The sequence below is a fragment of the Netta rufina genome (genome assembly GCF_964035555.1).
Source record: "Netta rufina genome assembly, chromosome: 4".
Taxonomy (NCBI): Eukaryota; Metazoa; Chordata; class Aves; order Anseriformes; family Anatidae; genus Netta; species Netta rufina.
This window is the reverse complement of record NC_140127.1, coordinates 48,167,481-48,193,814: the sequence shown is the minus strand read 5'-3', so window position 1 is coordinate 48,193,814 and position 26,334 is coordinate 48,167,481. Positions and strand designations below refer to the sequence as shown.

Genomic DNA, 26,334 nt, shown 5'->3' with positions numbered 1-26,334 from the left:
GTGTACCATGCTGAGTCCATAATACCTTTTCTTTTTCCTTTTTTTTTTTTTTTTTTCCTAAAGTGCATTAAGCTACATGACTAACATCTAATTCAAATGCATCAGAAGCAGGAAGTCTGCCAGAGTCTATAGGACCAGCAGATAATCATGGTTTTAAAGAGTGCGCAGAAAAGAATAGATCCTGAGGGGAAAGGCTGCATGAATTCACTATGGAGGAGTTTTAGGAAAGTCTACATCAGAATCTTTTTCTAAGAGGCAGTTTTTTTCAGACTGAAGAGGTTTAAAAAACAGTCAATAATTATGTCAATACATTACACGGACCAGATGGTATTCACACTTGAGGAATTTTTAGGAAACTCAGGTATGGATTTACTGGAGGTACTGAACTATGTAGCCTTTTCCTGAAATCAGCTGTGGTACCTGAAGACAGAAATGCAATAAATATGATGGCATCTTGCAAAAAGGGTCTCTGAGGAAACTGGGGAATGGCAGACCCTAATTTGTCCATACCAGTCAGTTTAGCTGACACCGCATTACAGGATAAAATTAGCAGGCATGGAATAACAGGGTGCAAGTCAACACAATCTTTGTAAAGGACAGTCATGCCTTATAAATCAGTCAAAGCTCTTTGGAGGAGCTAAGAAGGTTAACTGTGATTTAGCTGATTGCCCCGACTGTTGAATATCTTGATAGTAGAGACCAAGAGCTTAAAGGTTTCTCTGTGGCTTTGGTATATTGAATAGAATATTAGCTTCCTATGTCTTCAGTGTAGTTTTTCTCACCTTTTTCTTACGCTCTTCAACTGTTGGTGTTGGTTTTGGGTTCAGGTGGCTTGTCAAAATAAAATAATACTTCAGTACCTTCGGTACTTGGTGTGATGCTGTGCCGTGTTCCCTGCCTGTAAGAGTGGCTCGTAGTATTTTTGGGCTCCTCTCTCTGTATTTATCTGTAACCTCTTATACAGAAATTATAAGTTCCCAGGACAGGACTGTCATTGGGATCCTGGGCATGGGGCTGCAGTTCTGCGCCCCAGCGTGATGGATATGGCTAAATATCTGAAAGTATGGAGCCAACCTGCCATTTTTCAACTCCTGGAACAGGCGGCGGTGCCGGGAGAGACTCTCGGGACGGGAAAACCTTGAGGGCACTCGGAAAGGTTACCCCGAGCTTAACCTTTACCCCAGCAAGGGCTGATGGCGTGTTATCCCCGGGCGGCTTCCCCCCCGTCCCCACCTCCCTCTCCATCAGCACCACCCTCCTCCGTGCCTCTGCGGGAAGGCGCCTGGGAGATGAGACCGTAAGGAGAAGAGTTAATACCTGTTATGCCGGGGGAGGGCGGGGAAGGGGGAGCGGGGCCGTGCCGGGGGAGAGAAGCGGGGCTCCCCCAAACCCCCCCGGCCCGGCTCGGCCCGGCCCGGCCAAGCGCCGCCTCCGCGGCGGGATGCAGCCGCCGCCGCCCCGCGGGTGCAGGTAAGGAGCCGGGGTGGGGGGGGGATGCTCGGAGCACGGAGGGCAGCCTCCCCCCTCCATCCCCACAGAGACTGGCCTCGGGGTGGGAAAAAAGGGAGGATGAGGGGACCAAAAAGCAATCATAATAATAGAAAATATTTTAAAATAGATAAGAAAATAGCGCCCCGATTGCTGGCATCTCAGCTTTGGGGCGTTGAGGTGGTCCTCTGAAAACGCTGCCCGCCGAGCAGCTGGCCCACCCCGGGACGGAAGGATTTCGAGATTTAACTTACCCCCCCCTCATCCTCCATCCTCCCCATTTTAATTGAGTGGGGCCGTGGCTTGCAGGCAGTGCTAGGATCTAGCACGGCTGCTGGCGCTGAATTTGGCAGCAGCAGTTGGGAAGGGTAGTTTTCAGGAGACGTGCAGGGAATTTGCAACAGAAATAATAAGTTTCTCAGTGGTTGCCTGGTTAATTAAAAATGAAGTATGTGCTGCGAATTGGCAAACAGTCCTGAGCAATGAACTCGAGCAATCCTGCGTCTTAATAGTTTATCGTGTTCTTGTCTCCCATAACATTGGAAATACCTAAGCATTGCCTTTGTAAACCCACGAAGAGCCCTTAGAGTTCACTGTTTAAAGAATGTTTGTAAAGGGATTTTCATCCCCACCGAATGCCAGTGGGAGCAGCCAGTGCTCGGGGAGTCAGGTCATCCGCTCCTTTTCTTGTGCAAAGAAAGCAGGAGCAGAATTATTCCAACAATACTGCTGCGTTGTTGTAGTGCACAGCATGCCATTCCCTGCTGGTACAGTTGTTCGGGTGATGTGTGCTTCTGGAGTTGATGATTTTGAGCAGAAACTTGAGAAAGAGAGAGGAAAAACATGGAGCAGTCTCTGCATCAGCAACCAAAAAGGTCCTCTCGGGACTTTTTAATGCCCCGTAATGGAGCCCATGGGAGGATCGGGTTTCATTTTTGTAATTTATTTTCAGTCTAGTACATCAATATATTTATTTCAGTCATATATGCTATTTATAGAGCGCCTCTTTGAAGCAGTGCATTTTTAGTTACTGTTTCCTTTCTCACATCATGATTTTGCAATGGATTGCACAGATATTTCAGTGGTGCTGCTGCTGTGTAACTTATGGAGATGTGCACTTTGGGTAAATTAGATACATGTAGGTAGCTGCAGCTGTGCAGTTTATTGCCTCTGGCAAGGAGACCTTCAAAAGGATAAAATATTTTTGTATATATATATAATGCTAAACTGAATTGGGTGGGAAGAAAAAACTACAAATAATTCTTCCTCATTTTCAACATCTTTCTGAGATAAAACAAACGTAAATCCACAAATGAGCTTATGAAGTCAGTTTGGAGTTTGAAATCAGCCCTGTGTGAAGGGGCAGATGACAAACACTTCCCATGCAAACATTCTGGTTTGCAGGTATTCTGCCATCCGTTCTGGATGGATGAACCAGAAGAATATGGGACAGCACAAACAGCGTAAGGCTCAGTCCTGCAAAAAGCTGCGTGCACATTCCTACCTTTAGCTATTATTAACAGGCTACCTGAGGTCAGTGAGATGATTTACAGTGCATGAGGTTAAGCAGATATCCGTGTCTTTGCAGTACCAGGACCTACATGGACATGTTTATAAGTAATGATAGATACAGAATAACCCAGCGTGGCTGAAAACCATGGCTGGAGGTCTGTATGGTTCTTTAATTTGTAAAGATTTAAGACACTGAAAAAGTCCTTCTGACTTTTATATGCTGATGGAATAATTTTCAATCATTTTTAAAATGAAAAATGAACTCCTTTTGTTTAGAAGTGCTTAGCAGTGGAGACACTGGTTCTTCATAAAACTTAATGTATGTTCCTTCATAAAAGGAGATGGAAATATCAACTGAATTACTGGGGGAAAAAAAAGAAGTCTATTGAAAAAGAAAATTAATATTTGCGTCATAACTTTATGTCATTGACTAAAATTCATGGACATAGAGTCCTGCATGATTTGTTTTCCTGTAAAAGTTTTGATATAACACAATTGGGCTAAAGGCACATTCTGGTTTGTGTTTTGCTATTGAAAAATATTTCATTTTGAAGAAGACTTTACATTCAGATCTACATGTAATCATTTCAGAAAAGTAAATTATTTATGGACCCAAGTTCTTGTAAGAAAATATTTCTAGTGGTGTTCCAGATGATGATTTTTGTAGATACTAACTCTTCTTCTCCACCATAAAATAATTTAAAAAAAGAATGTTTTTAAGAAAAATAAAATCATTTGCATCTAGAAAAACAAATGGTATTCAAATATTTTCCTAACGGAGAACTTTAGCAGTATGTATATGAAATTTCAGCTCCCTCAGGGATCACCACAGTTTTTCCTTTCCACGCTGAACAGGAAAAAATTGTTTTGTGTAAATGCTTTTTTAACATTAGAATAGGAGGCTTAAAAATACAAAGCTATGTAAAAAGGTATCACTCATACTGTAAGGGATTTAAAATGGAACAATCTTCCAGAAAAACTCTGGTGATTTATGGAAATGAAGGATCTCATCTAGGGATTTTGCATGCTGGGATGCTAAGCCTTCACATTTCCCAGTCTCCTACAGCTTTTACTAGAAGAACCTGTGTCTGTGACATTGGCCAGACACCTTATGGGGGGTTACACCTTGACCTTATAGTAACAACAGAACACAAATTTTCTTCCTGTGGGCCTACCTCTGAGTCCTGATAGGATTAATGTTCTATCTTCAGATGTCTTTGTCCACTACATAAGCACCCAAATACTATTAGATTGTACTTAAGGTACTCTTTTATCTTGGAGCGCTAGCCTTAAACTCATAAATGACACCTTTTCTTTTTCAAGAAAGCAAATATAAGTACATGACTTCTTATGACTAACAATTAGAAAAAAAAAAAAAAAAAAGAAAAAACAACTAATCAGATTTTTGAGCATTGTAGGATAACAAAAGTGTGATGCTGTTTTTGGTTTCATTCTGATGGTCATCAGCTAAGGCTGACTTAATACCTAAAGCTTTTTCTGCCTCAAGAAACTATATTTAGACAGTATAATGAATACTGAATACAAATACGGATATTTTAAGATACGAAATCATATAGTCAGTTATAATTAGCGAGCAATAATCAGTAGTAATTTATTAAAAAAAAAAATCAAGAGAATCCACTTAGCAGTTCTGTAATAACTGTAATTAATTAGGCAATATTTTATATTTAATTTTAGGATCAAAGGTAACCATTGATGGCCTTAATTTGCGATCCTATTTGGTAATGTGCTGCTTATGTGCTTAATGTGCTCTTCTGTCTCTAAGATACTAGGTTTCAGCAGAACAAGTATCTCCAAGTAATTGAATGTCTCAAATCAGTTTGTAAATTGTTTTAATTTGGGAGGCTTTGTGTGTAGCACCAAGTACAATTTAAATACCAACAGTGATGAACATTATGGACAGGAAGAAAAGGAGAATTATACTGCATAAATTAAAACTAATCCATCTGGAAATACTACTCTAAATGCAAACCCAGAGTGTGCGGAAACAGAAGGAATTTAGAAGGCTATAATTCCAGAATTGTAGGATGACATGAGGAAATCAAATATTTCTGTGAATATAGTTTGGCATGAAGAATGGAGACATATGGATAGGATACAGAGAACAACAACAATACTCAGAAAAGACCACCTAAGATTGATTCATCAGGACAAGTATTAAATATTTAATGCCTGGCTAACTCCTGGTAAATAAGGGAGAGAAGGCAAGATAACTGTTTACAAGTATTTGAGAGATACAGTGACCAGGAAGAGAAAATAGCTATATTTAAAGCTTGTAAGCAGCGTAGCATGACTGGGGGAGTGAGATACTGATGCAGAGCTCTTAGGAAACAAACAAACCAACTGTAACTCAAGAGGAAATTAGTTCAATATCTCTACTAATTTAGTTGCGAAAACAACCCCTGTGTTAAAGAGTAATAAACATTGTGATGTTTTATGCCTTTCATATTTGTTTTTCTACAGCAGTTAACTGAAATCTTGCTTATAACTTGAAAAATTCAAGTTGTATACTTGCAAATATCAGTAATCGTAGACACACAGTCACAAAGCTAGATGTTGGGGCATTGCATCTCTCCCCCAAAGCTACATCTATTATATCAATGTATTTCCTGATAGGTCCTTTACTAACTTATGTTTTTAAGACCTCATTGATGGAGGCACCATGGCCCACCCAATTCAGAATCATTTCCAGTGAGTTTCAATCCTTTTCATTGTTTTAAAATCTTACCCATATTTTCCTTGCTGTAATTTAAGCCCACTATATTTCATCTACCCTTTGTTGTGAAAAACAGATTATTCCTTTCCCTCTTTGAAATAGTCCTTCTTGTATGAGAAAATGGTTTTATGTCCTCCCTTGTTCTCTTTTGTTCTGGACAAACAATTTAAAGCAACTGTCTTCCCCAGAGGTTTAATTGATTTCTGATCTCCTAGGGATTTACAATGATCTCTGATCCTTGTTCTCTTCTGCAGTATTTCCAGTGATTCCAAATCGTTCTTGCTCAAAATTGAACATAATACTCAAAGTGATACATCAGCAGTGCTAAAAGTAGTAGAAGGATTATTTTATGTAACTTGCAAGTATCTGCCCTATTTCTGCGTGTTCTGTGTGCTAGTATTCTTTTTTTTTTTTCTTTCCTTTTTTTTTTTCTTTTTTCAACAGTATGTTGCAGAAAACACCATAACACTATCGCATGCATGGTGTTAATTCTGTGAAATGTCATAATGCCTAGATCCACTTCTGTAGAACTGCTGCCAGTCTTTCCCTCCTGCCTCCCTTAGCCTTTGCTTTTACAGTTGATTATTCTTATCTAAATGGAATACTTTGCTTTCATCTTTCTCAGTCTGTCAAAACACTTAAATTCTATCTAGTACTGTCATCCAATCCATTTGAACCCCAGTCAGTTTGGTTCATCTGCAGATGGGATGCTACTCTCTAATCTACCATGTAAAGAAATTACCGAGCAGTATTCAAAACACACTCCTGAACAGATTTGCTTAGGGTATCCTTCCAGTGTAATACTGAATTGTTGGTAACTACACTCCAAATACTCTCTTCCAACCAGTATCAAAGTATACCGCAATTTAGTCTAAACCAACTGTGCCTAATTTGTTTATGAGAATGTCATGAAACCAGGGACTTGCACCTGCTCCAAGACTGGCTAATCTGAGATTGGTGCAACCAATTCCTTAAGTACTGTTTATTAGGCTAGTTGTTTTCAAAACCCAGTTTTCAAAACCCCAAACTTCTTTTAGAAGCTCAAACCCATTCTGTTCCCATTCAAACCTAAGTTCTTTTCCCTTTGTCACTGTTGTGAACAGTATTAGTTTATTGGCAATAATTGACCTGGAAAATGAAGATGAAGGGGAATAAAGGATACTGAATACTTTGGCCTTCTTGGCATCCCTTATTAGATTTTTCTTCCCGCTAAGTAGTAGACCAAATCTTTCCAAGTCCTCCTTTCTTTTCTACTGTCTGTACAAAGAACTTCTAATTACTCTTTGTCTTCTGTGACAGTTAGTTTCTCATTCTAGACCTTAGCTTTTTATTTTTTATATGTATATTATTCAATACTCGTTAATTTTCATTAATCTCCACATTTTGTATGATTTTGCTTGTATCTTTCATTATACTCATAAGACTAGTGGACTCTATTTCATGATCTTCATTCAAGTTGCCTTCTACCTCCACATTCATAATATTACCTCCCAATTTCAGTCAAATCTGGGAAAAAAAATCCTTTTTAATGCTTCTTCATTCTGTGTAAGACAAAGTCATATAATTTGTCTTCAAGAATTGGTTGGATGTTAGGCTTTGTGGCTTTACGTTGGTCTTTGAAGGAGTCTGGAGGTCTGGCAAAGGCTTGGCAAACACTAGGATGCAAATCAGTGTATTTGTTCAGTTCTTAATTCCATCTGCAGTGCCAGTATATTCAGGTGTTAAGAAGAAATAGATTAACAAATAGCACATGCACTGAAGTCTATCAGCTGTTGGGCTATCTATCACTGTTGGGCCTTAGCAGATTTAAGGTTTTGGCTAGCATGATTTTCATCACGTATGACATCATAACATGAACCCACTCGAATTCAGCTTTGTAGGCCACATTTTAGACTATGTCAGATATGAATAAAAAAGCAGAAACCTCTTCTATCTTATGTTATTGTCATTCAAGAAAATAAGAAGGGATAGCATTTGCAGTTAGTTTAACCGCTGCTAGTAGAGGGATGCTTAATGAACGTATTTACTGTTTTCATGGTCCTTTCTTGTTGCTGAATCTATATGAAAAGGCTAAGGAGCAATAGATTTGCCTAGAAAATCCCATTGGTGTCTATCTTTTACAACCTATGTATTTTACAGTTAATTAATGTATACACTGATTAATAGACTTAAGTGGGTATTATACAAATTAATGTATTGGTTGTTTGCAAAAATACTCTTCAGTCCACAGTGTTTGCTATCATGGGAGAGAGAACTGGTGTGCTTTTGTTTCATAGCCAACCCCAGGCTGAGATATATCCACAAACAAAGATTGTAAGCCAATTTGCATTTACCTTTAAAATCAGTAAAAAACCCTACAAGCTCAGAACATCATACGTTCTCCTGCAAAATTACAGTGAAGTGAAAATGCTTCCAAGTTTTACTTTCGAAGCTGTAATTCTATTACCTCTCTTCCCTCTGCTTTAACCTTCTCCTATGTTCTGTTCCCCTTACTTTGGTCTGTGGCTGTGGAAAAGCTGGAAGCAGTGCTTGGATTGCCCTAGTTAGGAGGGGCTGTTTTCTCCCCAGCTGAGGAATGTTTTATGTGCTGATGTGCCCTGGAAGGTCTGAAGATACACATCAGTGCAAATATAGCAACAGGGATTTGTGATCCCAGTAGGAATGCACCCCCTGGGCTGGGAGCTGGGGTATGCATTTTCCTGTGGTAGTAAAGATGAACAGACACGTAATGGGATTTTTGCATGAGTCTGCTCCTTCTTTCAGTGTTTTTAAATGGCAAAAGGTTCGCATTTGTGCATTGTCATCTTCACTGAATGTAACCTATCTACAGAATAAGGTTTATACGTAGTGAAATAAATCTGCTTATGATGCAACCTTTCAGCTATGTACATTATGACCCTGAATGCAAAAGTGCAAGGGGAATATTAAATGAATAGCTGATCTAAGAATAAGATGTGCAGTGAAGAGTGCTAAGTCTTGACTGGAGAATAAAACCAACAGAAAATAAATGTGTTAGTGAAAGGTTGTCATTTTCAGTAACCTGAGCTTGAGCCATAAACTTTTCTTTAGTCCAAGATCCTGAAAGAACAGCCTGTATGCTTTCAATCTTTCATTAAGGCAAGATTCTGTCTATTTTTCAGCAAAAGAAAGTATAATAATTGTAACTTTATTTCAAATAATAATGTTATTTTAAATTCTAGGTTCACATTGAGCATTTTGAATAGCAGTGACTCTTGGTAAGCTTGGCTCTTTGTTTTTCACTTCAGAGTTTGCCATATTTTACTGGAGCAATGCTCCTGAATTAGGGCTTTAGTTCAGCAAGGTTTTAGATATATTGTATGGACTTCCCCTTGCTCTGATTTCAGGCTGTGTATTCTTGTGGGATTGTTCCAGTTCATGCATGGGTGAAATTAATTGCCAGATTTGTTAGCCTTATGTAAGACAACTCCTACTGTATCCTTTCGCTTAACTTGAATTGCAGCTAGTTTAACTATTCACAGCAGGATTCCTAATACTCTGTTTCATTATCCTTTATTTACTGGTAAAGTTTTTTTACATAATGATTCGTATCTGGAATCATACTCCTATTTGTTGCTTTTATTAATGAAATAGAGCACTGTCAGTCAGAACAGGTATTGTCACTGTGATTTAGTGAAAAGACTGGTAGGTCTTAAGCAAACTGTAAGTAAACTAGAAGTATTGCTCACTGTATAGACTTTACATTGCTCACTGTATGTTATCCCCATTCCGTAGGTGAGGGTAGAGAAGGCAATAGGACTAGCTCACTTTTTACCTAGCTGTTAGTATCGGTTATGCTAGTTTTGGAAAGGGATCTGAGGGTTTTGGTCCACAGCAGTTAAACACGAGCCAGCAGTGTGTCCCAGCATCCAGGAGGATCAACCGTACCTTGGGGTGCATCAGGCCCAGCACTGCCAGTCAGGAAAGGGAAGGGATTGTCCTGCTCTGCTCTGCTCTGATGTGGCCTCACCTTGAGTACTGTGTGCAGTTTGGGGTGCCACAGTATGAGGATATAAAACCATTAGAGAGTGTCCAAAGGAGGGCTACAAAGATGCTGAAGGGTCTAGAGGGCAAGGCGTATGAGGAGCGGCTGAGGTCCCTTGGTTTGTTCAGTCCTGAACAGAGCAGCCTGAGGGGAGGCCTCATGGCGGCCTGCAGCTCCCTCACAAGGGGAGCGGAGGGGCAGGCGCTGAGCTCTGCTCTCTGGGGACAGCGACAGGACCCGAGGGAACGGCATGGAGCTGGGGCAGGGGAGGGTCAGGCTGGGGGTTAGGGAAAGGTTCTGCACCCAGAGGGTGGTCAGGCACTGGGACAGGCTCCCCAGGGCAGTGGTCACAGCACCAAGCTGTGCTGAAGTTCAAGAAGCATTTGGGCAGTGCTCTCAGACACATGGTCTCATTTTTTGTGATCCTGTGTAGAGCCAGGAGTTGGACTTGATGGTCCTTGTTAGTCCCTTCCAGCTCAGGATATTTTATGATTCTATGTTTCTATAGCTGCTTTTGTTATAGCTGGAGAGCAAGGTATTGTGGGACATAGATCTGGCCCTTGTGGTTATGCTGTTCAAGACCAGTGATTAGATTATTACATCCGTAGCTGAAGATGCATGTGTAACCAAGATTTATGTTGCTGTAGCAACATGAAGAGACACAACTGTGCTGAATTTCGTAGATCTTTGAAGTAGGAAGTCTGCTAATTCAAAATGGCATTGAGAATTCCTGTTAGCATGTGAAGAATTTAACTATGAGGAGCCCTCATTAAGAGACTGAAATCTTGCCTATCTGACTCTCAAGCTGAGTTCAGTAAGTTCCTGCTGCTCATCAAAGGGTTAGAGAAAACAGGCAGTTGCAAGGGAGAAGAGAAACGAAAAGCCAATGGCTCAAATTAATCAAGAGCAATTGATTTGAAGAGAAATAGGAGTGATGCAGGGTTTGATGACTACTGTGAAAATCACAGGGTGCTTCCAAGAGGCCATTGACAAAAAGTTTGGAACATGTTCTGGGTATTGTAACTGGCCTGGCAGTAGAGGCAGTCATAGGAGGAACTGAGCTTAGCCAGTTCAAGACTTCACTGTATTATGAATCAAATTAAAATAGTGGTGCTGACATGATATGTGCTAAGGTACACGTAGGAAGACGTGAAAATCTTTGGTTTCAGTGAAACTTGAAGTGGATGAGGAGGGCTACAAGGGTTTCGGAAGAAAGTAAGGTATAGAAAGCTTTGGGTAGGCTGTGGAAGAGGCAGATTTTTTGCACTGAACACTACCTCCTGCTTTTCAGCGTTAGGGCACCCCTTGAATCTGGTAGCCAGCAACTGTTTTGACCTCTTTAGACAGAGGTACTTAGTGCAGTTGGCCAAATCATTCCAAAACTGACAAAAAATATGGCATGGGGGGGGTGAGGGATGGGTGTGCAGGGTGAGAATGCTGACTTTTTAACATTTTGGAAACTGGGATTATTAATTTTTGGCTGTTGTCATTTCAAGGTCACACAGTTAAATACATTTCTTACTTCAGCTGCAACAGAAAAAGTCTAAGCAACTTGACTTTTTTTGTTTGTTTGTTTGTTTTTGTTTTTTTAAAGCAGTACCATTGAAAAGTTAATTATCTAAAAGGTTTCAAAATGTTAATGGCAAAAGATTAAATTAGATTTCCTTGGACTCAGGGAACTCTTAGTGAGATGTGTAGCTATAAAAATATATGGTAATAGAATCATGCAATCATAGAATCATAGAATGCTCTGGGTTGGAAGGGACCTTAAAGACAATCTAATTCCACCCCCCTGCCGTGGGACATCTTCCCCTAGACCAGGTTGCCCAAAGCCCCATGCAGCCTGGCCTTGAGCACATCCAGGAATGGAACATCCACAGCTTCTCTGGGCAGCCTGTGCCAGGGCCTCACTACCCTCTGAGTGAAGAATTTCTTCCTTATATCTAATGTAAACCTACCCTCTTTTAGTTTAAAGCCATTACCCCTTGACCTGTCACTACTTGGCCTTGTAAAAAGTCCTTCAGCTTTCCTGTAGGCTCCCTTTAGGCACTGGAAGGCTGCTATAAGGTCTCACCGGAGCCTTCTCTTTTCCAGGCTGAACAACCCCAAGCCCCTCAGCCTGACTTTACAGGAGAGGTGCTCCAGCCCTTTCATCATCTTTGTGGCCCTCTTCTGGACTTGCGCCCAACAGGTCCACACCCTTCTTGTGCTGGGAGCCCCAGAACTGAATGCAGCACTCCAGGAGGGGCCTCACAAGAACAGAGTAGAGGGGGACAATCCCCTGCCTTGCCCTACTGGCTATGCTTCTTTTAATGCAGCCCAGGATACAGCTGGCTTTCTGGGTTGCAAGCACACGTTGCTGGCTCATGTTGAGCTTGTTGTCAACCAGCACCCCCAGGTCCTTCTCCTCACGGTTGCTCTCAATCCATTCTCCTCCCAGGCTGTATATGTGCTTGGGTTTGCCCTGGCCCAAGTGCAGGACTTTGCACTTGGCCTTGTTGAACTTCATGAGGTTCACACAGGCCCACCTCTCCAGCCTGTCCAGGTCCCTCTGGATGGCATCCTTTCCCTCCTGCGTGTCAACTGCACCACACAGCTTGGTGTCATCAGCAAACTTGCTGAGTACTAACATGATGGTACTAACGAATTCATTTTACCTCCAAGAGTCAATGGACTGCAACCTATTTACTTTCCAACATTGTTGTTAATATGCCACAGCTTCATGTGATGGAGTGGTGATCCATTTCCCTGCAAGATCAGCAATAATAAGACTACAACTTTCATCACATTATCTCACTTCATAGATCATCCACAACAAAGGCTTGTTGTTGTCTCATGAAGAAACACAGATGAACCAGGAAGCATTAAGAGGGAAGGGAATCCTGCTTTTCATTTGTTATCCAAACAGCTTGTTTGCAGGTGTCTCATGTTTCTTAAGCTGCTTCCCCATTTTAGGGACTTGTCAAGACTTGGTGCAGTCACTGAACAGCTGGCTGCCAATTCATGGTGCCCTCACTGCCCTGAGCCCTTGGATGGGAGCATAAGCTACCACACACACACACACAGACAGAGAGAGAGAGAGAACTGAGCATGAGGAAAGTATGCCCATAACTACCTTCTGCTCTTCTTCTCTTCTCTAGCTAATTGGACAGCTTCCAGGTAACGTAAGCAAGAACTGGAGCAGATGCTGAAGCAGTGGGATTTCTGGGCATCTTACATTTTCATTACCTCCTTTGTAAAACAGACTTTCTCATTTATGGTAAATGGGGCTGCGTCAGGCTGGCGGGCGGTCACCAGTGGGGTCCCTCAAGGCTCCATTTTAGGGCCGGTACTTTTCAATATTTTTATAAACAATCTGGATGTAGGAATAGAGGGTATTTTGAGCAAGTTTGCTGATGACACCAAACTTGGAGGAGTTGTGGACTCGAATGAGGGTGTAAAGGCCTTGCAGAGGGATCTGGATAGGTTGGAGAGCTGGGCAATCACCAACCGCATGAAGTTCAATAAGAGCAAGTGCCGGGTCCTGCACCTGGGACGGGGAAACCCTGGCTGCATGTACAGACTGGGCGATGAGACGCTGGAGAGCAGCCTAGAAGAGAGGGATCTGGGGGTCGTGGTAGACAGCAAGTTGAATATGAGCCAGCAATGTGCCCTGGCAGCCAGGAGGGCCAATCGTGTCCTGGGGTGCATCAAGCACGGCATCGCTAGTAGGTCAAGGGAGGTGATTGTCCCGCTCTACTCTGCGCTGGTGCGGCCTCACCTCGAGTACTGTGTGCAGTTCTGGGCACCACAGTATAAAAAGGACATGAAACTGTTGGAGAGTGTCCAGAGGAGGGCTACGAAGATGGTGAAAGGCCTGGAGGGGAAGACGTACGAAGAACGGCTGAGGTCACTGGGCCTGTTCAGCCTGGAGAAGAGGAGGCTGAGGGGAGACCTCATCACAGTCTACAACTTCCTCGTAAGGGGGTGTCGAGAGGCAGGAGACCTTTTCTCCATTAACACCAGTGACAGGACCCGCGGGAACGGGGTTAAGCTGAGGCAGGGGAAATTTAGGCTTGACATCTGAAGGGGGTTCTTCACAGAGAGGGTGGTTGCACACTGGAACAGGCTCCCCAGGGAAGTGGTCACTGCACCGAGCCTGTCTGAATTTAAGAAGAGATTGGACTGTGCACTTAGTCACATGGTCTGAACTTTTGGGTAGACCTGTGCGGTGTCAAGAGTTGGACTTGATGATCCTTAAGGGTCCCTTCCAACTCAGGATATTCTATGATTCTATGATTATCCTGGAAGTCACAATACAGAATTTGGATGAACTGAATATTTTCTACAACTTATGTGCAACAGAGATGTTGTCTGATATTTTTTAAGGCAAAAGAATTATAATTGCTGTTTTTGTTTTTAAAGAAAAATAGAGGTATTTTGTTTGGCTTACAAAGTTTCTGTTCAGTTCTAAGTTTCTGATGTTTTCAGTGACATCAGGCTTGTGTGAAACTTGTACAACTGCAGGCCAGGTCAGACTCCACAGATTTCTTGCCTTCTGTAAACATTAAAATGAAGAGGTTTATTGCTAGGACATTTTCCTGCTGTGCTGCAAAGTAAGTCATGTCAATGTTATGGTTTTTGACTGGAAAGTCAAACTGGCAAGTCTAATTTTATCATGTGACTTAATTACTTGCAAAATACACATTCTCATGGGGAATGAAAATTGTAATAAAAGGGTAAATGAAAAATGAAATCATTTTCATTTTTGTAGACTACTATTATCCTAAATTTATAACCAGATGATTATCTTGATAATGTTTATTAGTAATGTTATCTTGATAACATTATTTTTGATAATGTCAATATATCAAATTCTTGATAATGTTATCTTGATAGTGATTGTGTAGCTAAAAATAATAACCTCTAATGCAGTGTTGTGGATCTCTCACCTGTCCAGTATATAACAGGATACTCAGTACCAGTCCCAGTGAATGAGAAAATTAAAGGCAAAAACTTAATGGGTTTGTGATTCAGTAGAAAACTGAAGTCCAGCCCACATTGGAATTTAATAAAGATATTTTAGGAAAAGTATAATATAATGTTGTATCAATGGGAAACTTCTTACTATTTTCTATGTCAAGTCCAAGATGGTTTTTCTGTTTATCTAACATATCTAAATTAAGCCTTAGTTCAGACAGCTACTTCTGTAGTTGGCATAAAGTGAAATTTCTGTAGCATTTGGAATTCAGCATGAATGGCTGAAAACATTCTCTATCACTTTATTTTTGTTTTTGTTTTTTTAACTGCAAAGTCTGAACAAACAACTTGAAGTGGAAAGATAAAAACACTTGGAAACACCAAACCACACAGTAATCACATGTGAATATAGAATAGAGCAAGGAGCGTACTGGATGACAAAGGAAAACAAATCATTGTTAGTCTTTGGAATTTCTCCTTACAAGTAGAGAATTTCTGGGCAACAAAATAGAGTATATTTTGAGGTAGAGAAGAAATATAGCTGCAGGCATGAAACACCCAATCTGTTTTAAGGGTAAAATAAGAAAAAAGAATGGGCTTTAGACTCTAAGAAATAATTACCTGAAATTACTGCAAATAACCCATGCTATTTGACAACATAACTTGAAATGGCATTCTGAGAAAAGCTCTGATTGAGTAACTTATGGCATGTGATATCATTTCAAGTCTATATTTCAATAATATCTACATCTCTTGTTCAGGCTGTCAGGGTTTTTTACCCCTCAGGATGACACTGATAATGTCAGTGGGAATTTACTATTCTGTTAATGAATTTTATACACACACATGTGTATATACCTATATATTGAGCTAGTAAATGCTGAACTAATTAATCATAAAAGAAGACTGAATTGTGCCAGAAAAATAATGAAAGTAGGGATTATTAAAAGGTTGAATACAAATGCTTTGAAGAGAGAGATTCAAAGATGCTACAGCCAGAATGGACCATTGGGACTAATTCCCATTTTATAAATTAAAAAGATTGTGTTTGTTGGACAGGTGGGGGTAGGGAAATCCTGATCTTTATTTTAATTTTGTTGTTGTTGTTGTTGTTGTTGTTGAAAAATACAACCACCTCATTACATCTAGAGAGTAGATAAACCAAAAATAATTTAGTCTTCATTTAGGGACTTTGGTTTCAGGGTACAGGCTATATTTCAAATAGCATAATAGTGTTTTGCATACCTATTCACCATAGTCATAACTGGAAAGTCTATTCTTAACTTCCTTTTCTTAATCATTCTCTGTTCCTGCTGCATTCATGCCCTTTCTTGCACCAGGTAAGCTCCTACTAGATTGGTGAAATTCCTTAGGAATATGCATGTTATTGAGTAGTACCTGCAGTCATGTAATGCTCTTCAAGGCAGGAGATACATTCAAAATATTTGTTGACTTTCATGAAATAAAACCAGATTCTTTGATTAAAAAGCATTTTATAAATATGATGCCTATTAGATGGGTGTAATGATTTTATAAAAGTAAGCTTACAAGGTTATGAATTATGTATGTCTATAAAATGTAGTCTACAACACTTTCTGTTGGGCTGTATATAATCTTTCTTCATTATGTTTTCAGGATGGAACATGAGGCTACCCAGCTAGAAAAGCAGCATGTGCATAGTGTGTATGAAAATACAGCTGCTTACTTCAATGATCTGCAGAGCAAAGCATGGCCTCGTGTTAGAAACTTTCTGTTGGAGCAAGAGCCTGGCAGTCTCATTGCTGACATAGGTAAGCCATTCCCTGGGGTAGCATGAAATATTGTCTGTAAACCTTATTAGTTTATAAATTAATCATAGGTATCCTCTAGAGCAAAAAGTATTCTAAATTTGTCTCGAGATTGTTTGAAAACTGTTTTTAAACAGTATTAGATGTCATATGCAATTTATTTTATTTCTTTGACAATGTATTGGGCAGCTAGTAAATACAATTTTACCTAAAGATTGAGCTAATCTTTAATCTACCGGTTTTCCCACAGGCTTAGCTGTCTGTCATTCTCCTGGTGCACTTTTTTTTGGAAAAAAAAAAAAAAGACGTTAATAGCTCAGTTATTTCATATTTCAGTTTCTTTAGATCTCTCAGTACTGCTAGTCTGCACAATTTGTTGTGTCTCATTTGTTCTAAAACTTTTACTATTAAGGCTTTAACTTCAGAGAAATATTCTGACATGTTGGGTGTTAAAAATATATATATATTATATGAGAATCTTCCCATTATCCTAAGTGAGGTTTGGACACCAAAGCCTTATTTTTCTGCTATGGCCTTGTCTTCTCTACATGTTCAATTTATACCTTGATTTTCTGTTGCACTTGCAGGCATTGTAGGTGTTTCCAGGTCCTGGTGTGTTTGCTTTGTGCTTGTATTATGCATTCAGGCCTAAGCAGTGCATCATTGCAAACTGGGTGCTCCTTTGCATCATTGCATTCTCCTCACTACTTAGACTAGTAAAATGTGTTTACACAGCATGGTGTACAGATGTACAAAATGAATTATGTTCCTGCCTTATCCTATCAGAGAAAAGCATCTTTGAAGTTCTTACAGACCAAAATCAAAAGATAATATACAGTTTTGCTGTTGCCAAGTAGTTCTCAGAAAAACACTGGACTCCTATTATTTTGGATATGCATCTTTCATATTTCTGCACCATTTTCACAAATTACCCCAGGAAATGTCCTGTGGCATCTACTCATTCAGCAGTCAGCTTAACATGGTATTTCTCAGCCAACATTTTTTTGTCACCTCAATAAAAGTCATCTGAAGCTTTGCTGAAGTTCTTTGAGGCTTTAAAAGCAGTTATCACAGTGGTTGCTGAAAGATCACTCCATTACTGTTTCAGATGAAATAATTTAAACACATGTGATGCATCTGGACAGAAGGTAAATGCTTACAGTTGCCAGTAAAAATATTCCCATCAAGGCACACAAGGTACCTCCTTTTATGGGGTTTAATAAGACCTACAGGAATCTGACTGCAGTATTTATTTTCAGTAAGCATTTTGATGGGAGGGTTGCCTAGTGGCACCACATTTTTCAAAATGAGATGTTCAATTGATAATCTCTTCTTCTGTTTAATACCACCTTTTATTAAAATATTTTTGTTTGCTAGCTTTACATGAAGCATGATAATAGTAGCAGAATAAAATAGCATTTTGTCTAATTGCCTTATTATTGTTAATTCATGAGAATAAAGGGCAATAGTGTGATGGTTGTTTATAGCTTCATGAAGGAACCCACCCTCCTGATGACTCATTTAAAAGTGAATCTCCTGCAAATGTAGATTTTTAGAGTACCAAGAGTGTTATTTGGCTTGTATTGAATACATATATATACTGTTATTTGGCTTCATTCCAGAGCAGACCACGTGCTTCAGAAAACTCACTGTTATTACAAAGCACTCCACCAAAACACATGTATTAAGCAACTGAATCTTCTAAATTAATATACATTTGACTAAATGTGTTCCTTTTACTAACTGATAATACTTTATCCTAATTTTAAAGCTTAAACTTTCTACCCAACATGCAGGCCTTCATGTTTTATTGCATATATTCCTTGATCTGTATTAATAATAATTTTTTCAATTTCTCTTAAGTGTCACTTCAAAGCATAATGCTTGATTTTTGCTTTAGAAAGATGCTCTTTTTTCAACATGGAAGTGTTGTGCTGTTCTCCAGCAGTTCCTGTGCTGTCTCTCTAGATAATGGTGCACATTAACATCAACGACAGCAGCAGCGCTGCAAGAAGCAGTGATGTTTCTAAAGATAACTCCAGGCCTTTAAATTGAATTACCAATACTGAGATGGCTCTCTTTGCCAAGCTGCTACCCAGTTGCTTGGCTGTCAACTTTCAGAAATTATTCTTCACTACTGACCCATAACTGCAGCGAATGTTTCCTAATCTAATTTTGAAAAGTGCCTGTTATGCATACAGTATTGAAGAACACTCTGAAAGATTTCAATTTAGTATAGCACAGGCCCTTAGTAGACATACTTTTAGGTAGAATACATGCTGGGACTGTTCATTACATTTACATGTGTTACAATGCGTCAGAACAAAGATAGAAAGAGAAAGTGCCTGCAACATGGCAGGAGTTTTATGAATCAGTTATTTTCAAATCTGTATCTCAAGTTAAAATTTTCCTCTCTGCCTTGTGTCAGTGACAGCTGTGGTTTAGGATTTCTTGGAGACAAATCCTTTCCTCTGTTATGCAGTCACAGAGACCTTGCTGGCTGGAGATCTTGGTGGGGTTGTTAACATGGCTTATGATGGCTTCAGTGCAGAGACCCAGGTCTGGGCCAATGCATCCCCTTCTCTAGTCCTTCTCCCTGGAAGTGGGGATGTGCTGGAGAGGTACTGTGTGGGATTTAGCAGAGGCTGGGGAGGAATTGAAAGAGAGATCTATTGGAAGTCACTAAAAAGACAAAGCACACTAGCTACAGGAAATCCTCTGAACAGAAAGTAGATGGAAGCTGTAAGGACATTGAGGAAAAGGGTCATCAAACTTACCCCATCCTTACTCTTTATCAGGTGCTCATTTTTACTCATTGTTTGAAACAGGTTACCAGGCTATATAACGGCTCAGTATGGTGCTTGATACTGAGCATGGCTCTGAGCTGTGCCATAGTGGCTACGGAGAACCACTCCTTCCTCCTGTCACCTGCACTTACCTTTCTTCCCCAGAGAAATGCACATAACCTGGTGTTGCACGGGGCTGTGCAATGAGTATTTTTACTGGTGATATTGGTACTGTTACATTCCTAATGCTGTGAACATATAATAGCAGTCCAAATGAGTCCTTCAGGAGTTAGGCTAGTAGGAGCAAACACACATTTTGTTTCCCAGGAAGCCTTAGAACTAGGAAAGACAACCCACCCCCCGACCTAATCCTCATTGTTTTCGGTGCTTTGAGGGGAATAACTAGTGTGTGGAACATGTGACTTCAAATCTAGTAAAGAATATTCTTTTATTTAGGTTGTGGAACTGGAAAGTATCTCAGTGTCAACAGTCAGGTGTATACTCTCGGCTGTGATTACTGTGGACCACTGGTAGAAATTGCAAGGAAGAGAGGCGATGAAGTTCTGGTATGTGACAACCTTAACCTTCCCTTTAGGGACCAGTGCTTCAACGCAGTCATTTCCATTGGAGGTAAGACCACATGAATACATTCTGTCCCACAGCAAATCCAAATTGGTTATCTTTTATTTTTTTTTCTCCATGTATCTTCATTTCAATTAAGTTTGTTTTGAAATAATTGTCTGAGAATTGCAGCACATATAGCTGAAATGAATGTAGTAAAATTAAAAAAAAAATAGGTCCATTGCACAGATGTGCTTTTGACCAGGGAAGTATGTGGATCATTTGTTTGTTTATATGTGGTCTTGTTCACCCTGTGGATAAAAGATTTCCTTCCAGCATGCATTTTAAACAAGTAACAACTAGTATAAACATGGCTGCTGGTAGTTTAAACACATTGCATGGTCAAGATAAACTTTGGGTTCCTCTTTAGGATCTGTTTTGACCAGCAAAAGCATTGAAAGGGAGAAAACTGGCTTTCTTTACAGAAGAGCTCGAAACTTATGTCAACTATTATGTATTAAGAATGCAAATTTCTCTTAGAGTAGACATGCAATGAGAATTTAGAAGTGCTCAAGTGCCTGTTTTCTGAGTGAAGAATCTCAGCATCTTGACTCCTCTGACCGATCTCATTGAAAAGAATTGCTCATAATTTGAGAAGTAAAAACTGGAAAAGAATAGATGAAGAAGAATAGTTAGACTACTCAGTTACAGTCTACATTTTAAATTCAGTTCTTACTTAAACTCCTTTCAGACTGTTTGACTGTATCAGCAAAAATATAAAACATGAAAATTATTACTGGTAGCAATCAACAAACTACTCAATCTATGACCAAAATGTATTTTAAAATCTCTTTTTCACATATGAACAGAATTTTAAAGGGAGAAAAGAGTGGCTAATATGCAAGTGGTATTTATATAAAATTGCTTTTGTATTAACTAGTTAACCAGTGAACTCTATCCATATATTAGGTCCTGTAGCATAATTTCAGTTCTATTAGATCAGCTGACTTTCAAGGATAGCCTACTTATCTAATATTTGTACCAATAAAAGGCCTGACATGAGCCAACAGTGCACATGTGCAGCCCAGAAGGCCAACTGCATCCTGGGCTGCATCAACAGAGGAGTGGCCAGCAGGTTGAGGGAGGTGATGTCCCCCTCTGCTCTGCCCTTCTGAGGTCCCAACTGGTGATCTCCATTCAGCTCTGGTGCCCCCAGCAAGAGCTACAAGGATGGTCAGACGGCTGAAGCACCTCTACTATGAAGAAAGGCTGAGAGAGCTGGGGATGTTCGGCCTGGAGAAGAGAAGGCTCTGGGGAGATGTCATTGCAGCTTGCAGATTTTCGGTACTTAAAGGGGACTTATAAAAAAAAAAAAGAAAGCAACTTTTTGTTCGGTCAAATAATTCTTCATTCAGAGGGTGGTGAGGCACTGACACAGATTCCCAGAGAAGCTGTGGATGCCCAATCCCTGTCAGTGTTCAAGATCAGGTTAGATGAGGCCCTGGGCAACTTGATCATGTGGGTGGCATCCCTTCCCATGGCAGGGGGGTTGGAACTGGATGATCTTTAAGGTCGCTTCCAACCCAAACCATTCTGTGGTCCTATGATAAGATCAAAAGATTGTGTGGTATTTTTGTGCATTTAACAATAATGGATTTTAATCCCTCTTGAACAGCGACATGGTATATCTGTCTCCATCTAGTTTTAAATGAAGTTGTTTTTTTTTTTGCATGGCAAATATTTGTGTGCAGAGTCAAACGCTCTTCGTGGCTTTGCTGGTATATTCCTGTTTACAGGATTTATATTTCTGTAGAAGCACCAGAATGACTAAGTAACTTTAACCATGAAGAATATTTCATCCATTAAATGAACTGTTTAAATAGAATTTGCACAGAATCTCTTGATTGGTTAGCACTTCCTTCTGGTGAAATAAGCTCAAATGCTTATGCTGTCAGTTTTGACCCCAGTTTACAGGAGGCTCAGTGGTGGCATACAGCCTGCCTCCATTGTGAGAGAAAGTATCAGTTCCTTTCTCCCCATCTTGTTTAAGAAATGGAAATAGTTTTTGTTTTGTTTTGTGGTAGGTTTATTTTGGTTTGTTGGTTGGCTGTTTCTTCCAAAGATCAAGAAAATATTGACAAGAGTTGGGAGGAGCTGGAAAGAAACATTAACCATACAGATACGGGAACTCTTCCCAGAGTTTTCTGTCTTGTGTTCTCAGATGCTTCTGAGGACCTAGTTAATATCAACTGCCAAGAAAGTTTTTTCCTGTCCTGTGGTAAAAAAGCTACATTTTTTTTCCCGTTGGTAACTTATCATTGTTTAGAATAAAGTCAAGGCTAGCTGAACAGTCTTTCATAACTGCAATGTTGAAATAAAGATCTTTCAACAAGTAGAATTGGCTGCTGTCAAGCAGCACATATAAAGATAATTAATTTTTCTTAATAAGTTGAGAAGTCTTCAGCTAACAACATATACAATTATTATATGTTGCTATTTGGTTACATGGAATGTTTTGTGTGTAGAATGGGCTGGTTCTAAGTCCATCTGAATCAAATTATGGAATTGGTCCATCATTGATTCAAATCAAATCTAGTACTGATGATAGAGAGACCAGCATGACCAATCTCAGTCCAGGTTAACATTTTTGAGAGTTTAGAGAGAAAACAGCTGATTTAGCTATTCACTGGTTGTTAAAATTGGTTCCTTCAGGGGAGTAAGAAGCTGTAAACAGTGTGGAAATCTTGAAAGATAGTTTCATTCCACATCACAGTGAAATTTGAAAATGTGGAAATTATTATGGAAAGAAAATTCAACTATAGTGATCCATAGTTTTATTTTGACTTTTTTTTTTTTTTTTTTCTTAATACCATACCGTAGTGTAAAGAAAAAATACAAATTATGATTCTCAGATACGAAAATTTAGGCCAAGACACTTTCTTCTCATTTTTTTTCCCCAAGATAAACATTGTATAAAGGCAACACCTTTCTAGAGAATTAATACACTGCAAAATATTTCTAATTTATCTTACTAGTTCTTTTGAAAACCCACTGAAAACTAGTTATTTTCTTTTATGGATTATACAAAAAAATAGTAACCTGTGTCTGACTTATCTCAAAACCCTACATTGTGATGACATTGATTTCCTCCTTTGGGATTTGCCTATTTTTATTCATTGAATGTAAAGGTAAAAGAGAACATTCTAGGGTAAACTTGTACCATGGTACCAATAAATTCTGCGTTGTTGCTGACTTGCAGTGGATGATGATCATGATATGACAACTAAAGTGATTAAATACATAGAGTAGGTTGAAGAAGAAAATGCTATTCCCATACTAATATTCAATACATGATGTCTTTCCTTTTTCATAGTGATCCATCATTTTTCAACTAAACAAAGAAGGATCAAAGCAATAAAGGAAATGGCAAGGGTATTGATGCCTGGAGGCCAGATGATGGTTTATGTTTGGGCTATGGAACAAAAGAATCGTCGCTTTGAGAAACAAGACGTATTTGTTCCCTGGAACAAGGCCTTGTGCTCACGGCATTTTTCAGAATCAAATCAATCTGGAGATAAGGGTGAGTTTGTGCATGCTGTGAAAAGCCAAGATATACACCCTGCAGAGCTAGTCATCTCTGATTGCAGCTACCAAACCACTCTGCAGCCAGAAACTAATTCGAAACATTCCCAAAATACGGACCATTGCTTATCCAGAGCTTGCTGCATGAAAATTTCGGAAGAAGAAAACAGATTTTACAGTGCTCTAGGAAGATCTTTCCGGTCATGGTTTTTCTCCAGATCCCTTGATGAATCAGCCATGAGGAAGCAAACTGAAAAACTGAAGCCTCTGAAGAATGAAGGAGAATGGACAAACAGTACCATGCCCATCCAGCATTCACGGCACTGCAGTTTGGATTTAGGTCACCATGGGGCACTGTTGAAAGAACAAAGTTTAGATGATGATGATGTGTTTGTAGAAAGCTCGCCTATCAAAAAGCCACCGTGGTCACCAGCCACAGATGCACTGAAGGATTTGAGTTTAAATGGAGGACACCAAAGTGTAGCTCAAAGCAAGAGTGAAGAAGCTGCATTTATAAATGGTTCAGTGGAAGACAGGGACAACAGCTGCATTTGTAATAAAGATAATACTGTTAAGTCTAACGCCAGCAAGTTTTTCAAAAGAACTTCAACAACTGATTCCACTGATTCTGCTTTGGATTCAGCAGTATCTGTTGGGGACCAAACTGTTGACGCATTGGATACAAAAGCCTTCATGCGTTATTATCATGTTTTTCGGGAAGGGGAGCTGTGCTCTCTGATAGAAGAGAACGTGCCTGAGCTTCTGATACTTTCTTCCTGCTATGACCATGGAAACTGGTGCATTATTGCAGAGAAAAGAGGAAAATAACTGTAAAAAGAACAAAACAGAATTCAATGACTGAGGATTTTAAGCTGCTCCTTGTGTTCCTGTGATTGTGCAATCTGACGTGGAATTTGAATCCCTTGTAGTCACGTGCCATCCATTTCCTATCTATGTAACTATCTGATGCAAGGCTTGTATATAGGAATGTAAGTGGCAAACGATATTTATGTTTTGTTAAACTTTTATGAAGTTAAAACCAGAAAGTTTTATATTGCTTTTAGCAAATAATTGTGTTTTTAAATATACTTTTATATTGAAAAATAAAACTTTTTTATAAGACAAGGAAAGGATCAGGGCATCTTTTATGAGAAATAGCCTCTTCGTAGGACATTTACGCTTTGCTCTTGGAATGCTTAAAACATGTCACACTACTCCCTGTTCTTAAAGCCGTATAAATAGAGACATAGGCACATTTTAAAACACACTTGACTGTATATGCATGCTGCATAACTGGGAGCAAACATTGTCCCAATGCTCAATGCTGCTTAGTTTGGAGTAGAGTTGTTAGTGGGCAAAAGCCATGTACAAAGCAAGCTCTGCATGTTCTCTTACTTGTGGTTTGTATTTTGGAGCAAATGACAGAATGGATTTTGAATGATAATTTGGACTTTTGTTTTGAAAACAATTTAATTTGCGTCTCAGGTGCAGGTTAAGTTTTGCACGTTGGCTCTCACAAATACTTTATCTTAATTTCCTTTGCTGCAGGTCTTTGCTGGTTATTTATACATAGGAGTCAGAGGGATTAGTGAGAGTAGCAGTATTCTGTAAAGGTTACAAAATATCAAATATTTGAGATACATATATCTTTTTGATAAGCCTGGGTAGCTAAGATAAATAATACTTGATAAGATTAATAAAATCCCAGTGCACATCTGGTCAACTGTCATATTTGCTCTGCTCATTCACTGACATGAGAATATATACTCAATGGTGTGTCAAATAATGTAGATAGGAGGAGGATACAAGTCAAGTTTGTATCTAAAATATAACATTTCCAAGCTATGTTGTGTAAGTAAATGGGTTTTGGATGGAATTTTGGATTGGATGGATTTTGGTAGATGGATTTATTTATTTTTCAGTAGAAAGTCCTAATGATACTGACTATTTTTAGATGTGGCTGCCCAGGAGTAATTACTGCATGGTAATGTATTATGGATTTATTTACTGGAGTGTTGCCTGTAGAACAATCATTTTTGTCTTCCTCATAGCTTGGGATCCTTATGCTTTACCCTTCCCAGGTCTCTTCCAAGTGCCAGAGGCAAATCCGTGCATTCCCCACTGCCTTTTGAAAAAAGACAATGTGGTCAAAGAAGCATGCATTGGACACTTTTGAAATACTATTCCACTGTGTCTGAACCTTACTTCAGAGCAGTGGCAATATTCCCTGCATCGCTGGGTCCAGCTGCTCCCTGAGCACAGCTCAAGGGCTGGTCCTGCTGCATCTTCAAGCTCCCATTTTAGAAGCACAGTGTGAAAATGCCCATGCAGGTGTATTGCAGAGCCAGTATGGGTCATGCTCAGCTCCACACCTCATCTGCAACATCCTCACATCTGAACCTCTAAACCTGAGGTTTACCTCATTTGCTGGAAATTTTTGGAGGAGATTGAGCATTTAGAAGCAAACTCAGTTGCTTCCAGATTAGATATATAGGGGATATTCAGCACCCCTGGAATCTGGGCCGTGTGTAGGAAAGAGGTAGTTGGTGATCATCCTGTATCCAATTCTGAAAGTTTGTTCTTAAACTCCAACATGCAGAAGCTCCATTCCAAACATATATGAAATTTCTTATTGAAAATTATTAATCTAAACTGACAGAGAGGTTTATTTAACTGGGAGAATCAACTTTCAATTCTGTTATCTGTACTTCTACATTCTACCTGTACAGTATTCAGTGTGTAAATAAGCAGGCCAGCAAAATTTGGGGTAAATTAAGAAAAAAAAGGCTTCCATTCTCTTTACAATGGAGACTTTCTGCCCCTGTAAAAGGCTGACTCTATGTTTCAGGCTCTACTAAAAACTTCCTGCTCTATTTGCTGTATGAGTAAGATCTGTCAGCCACTAAGGTATTTTAAAAT

General features: G+C 39.6%; 1 protein-coding gene across 1 annotated transcript; it reads left to right on the top strand.

Moving 5' to 3' along the window:
- Window positions 1-1,441: 1,441 nt before the first annotated feature.
- TRMT9B (tRNA methyltransferase 9B (putative)) lies at window positions 1,442-24,243 on the top strand (the record flags this gene model as incomplete). Its single annotated transcript, XM_084285939.1, has 4 exons — window positions 1,442-1,470; window positions 16,335-16,489; window positions 19,729-19,902; window positions 23,207-24,243. The coding sequence occupies 4 exons, from the start codon at window positions 1,442-1,444 to the stop codon at window positions 24,241-24,243; spliced, it is 1,395 nt and encodes a 464-aa protein (XP_084142065.1).
- Window positions 24,244-26,334: the final 2,091 nt, after the last annotated feature.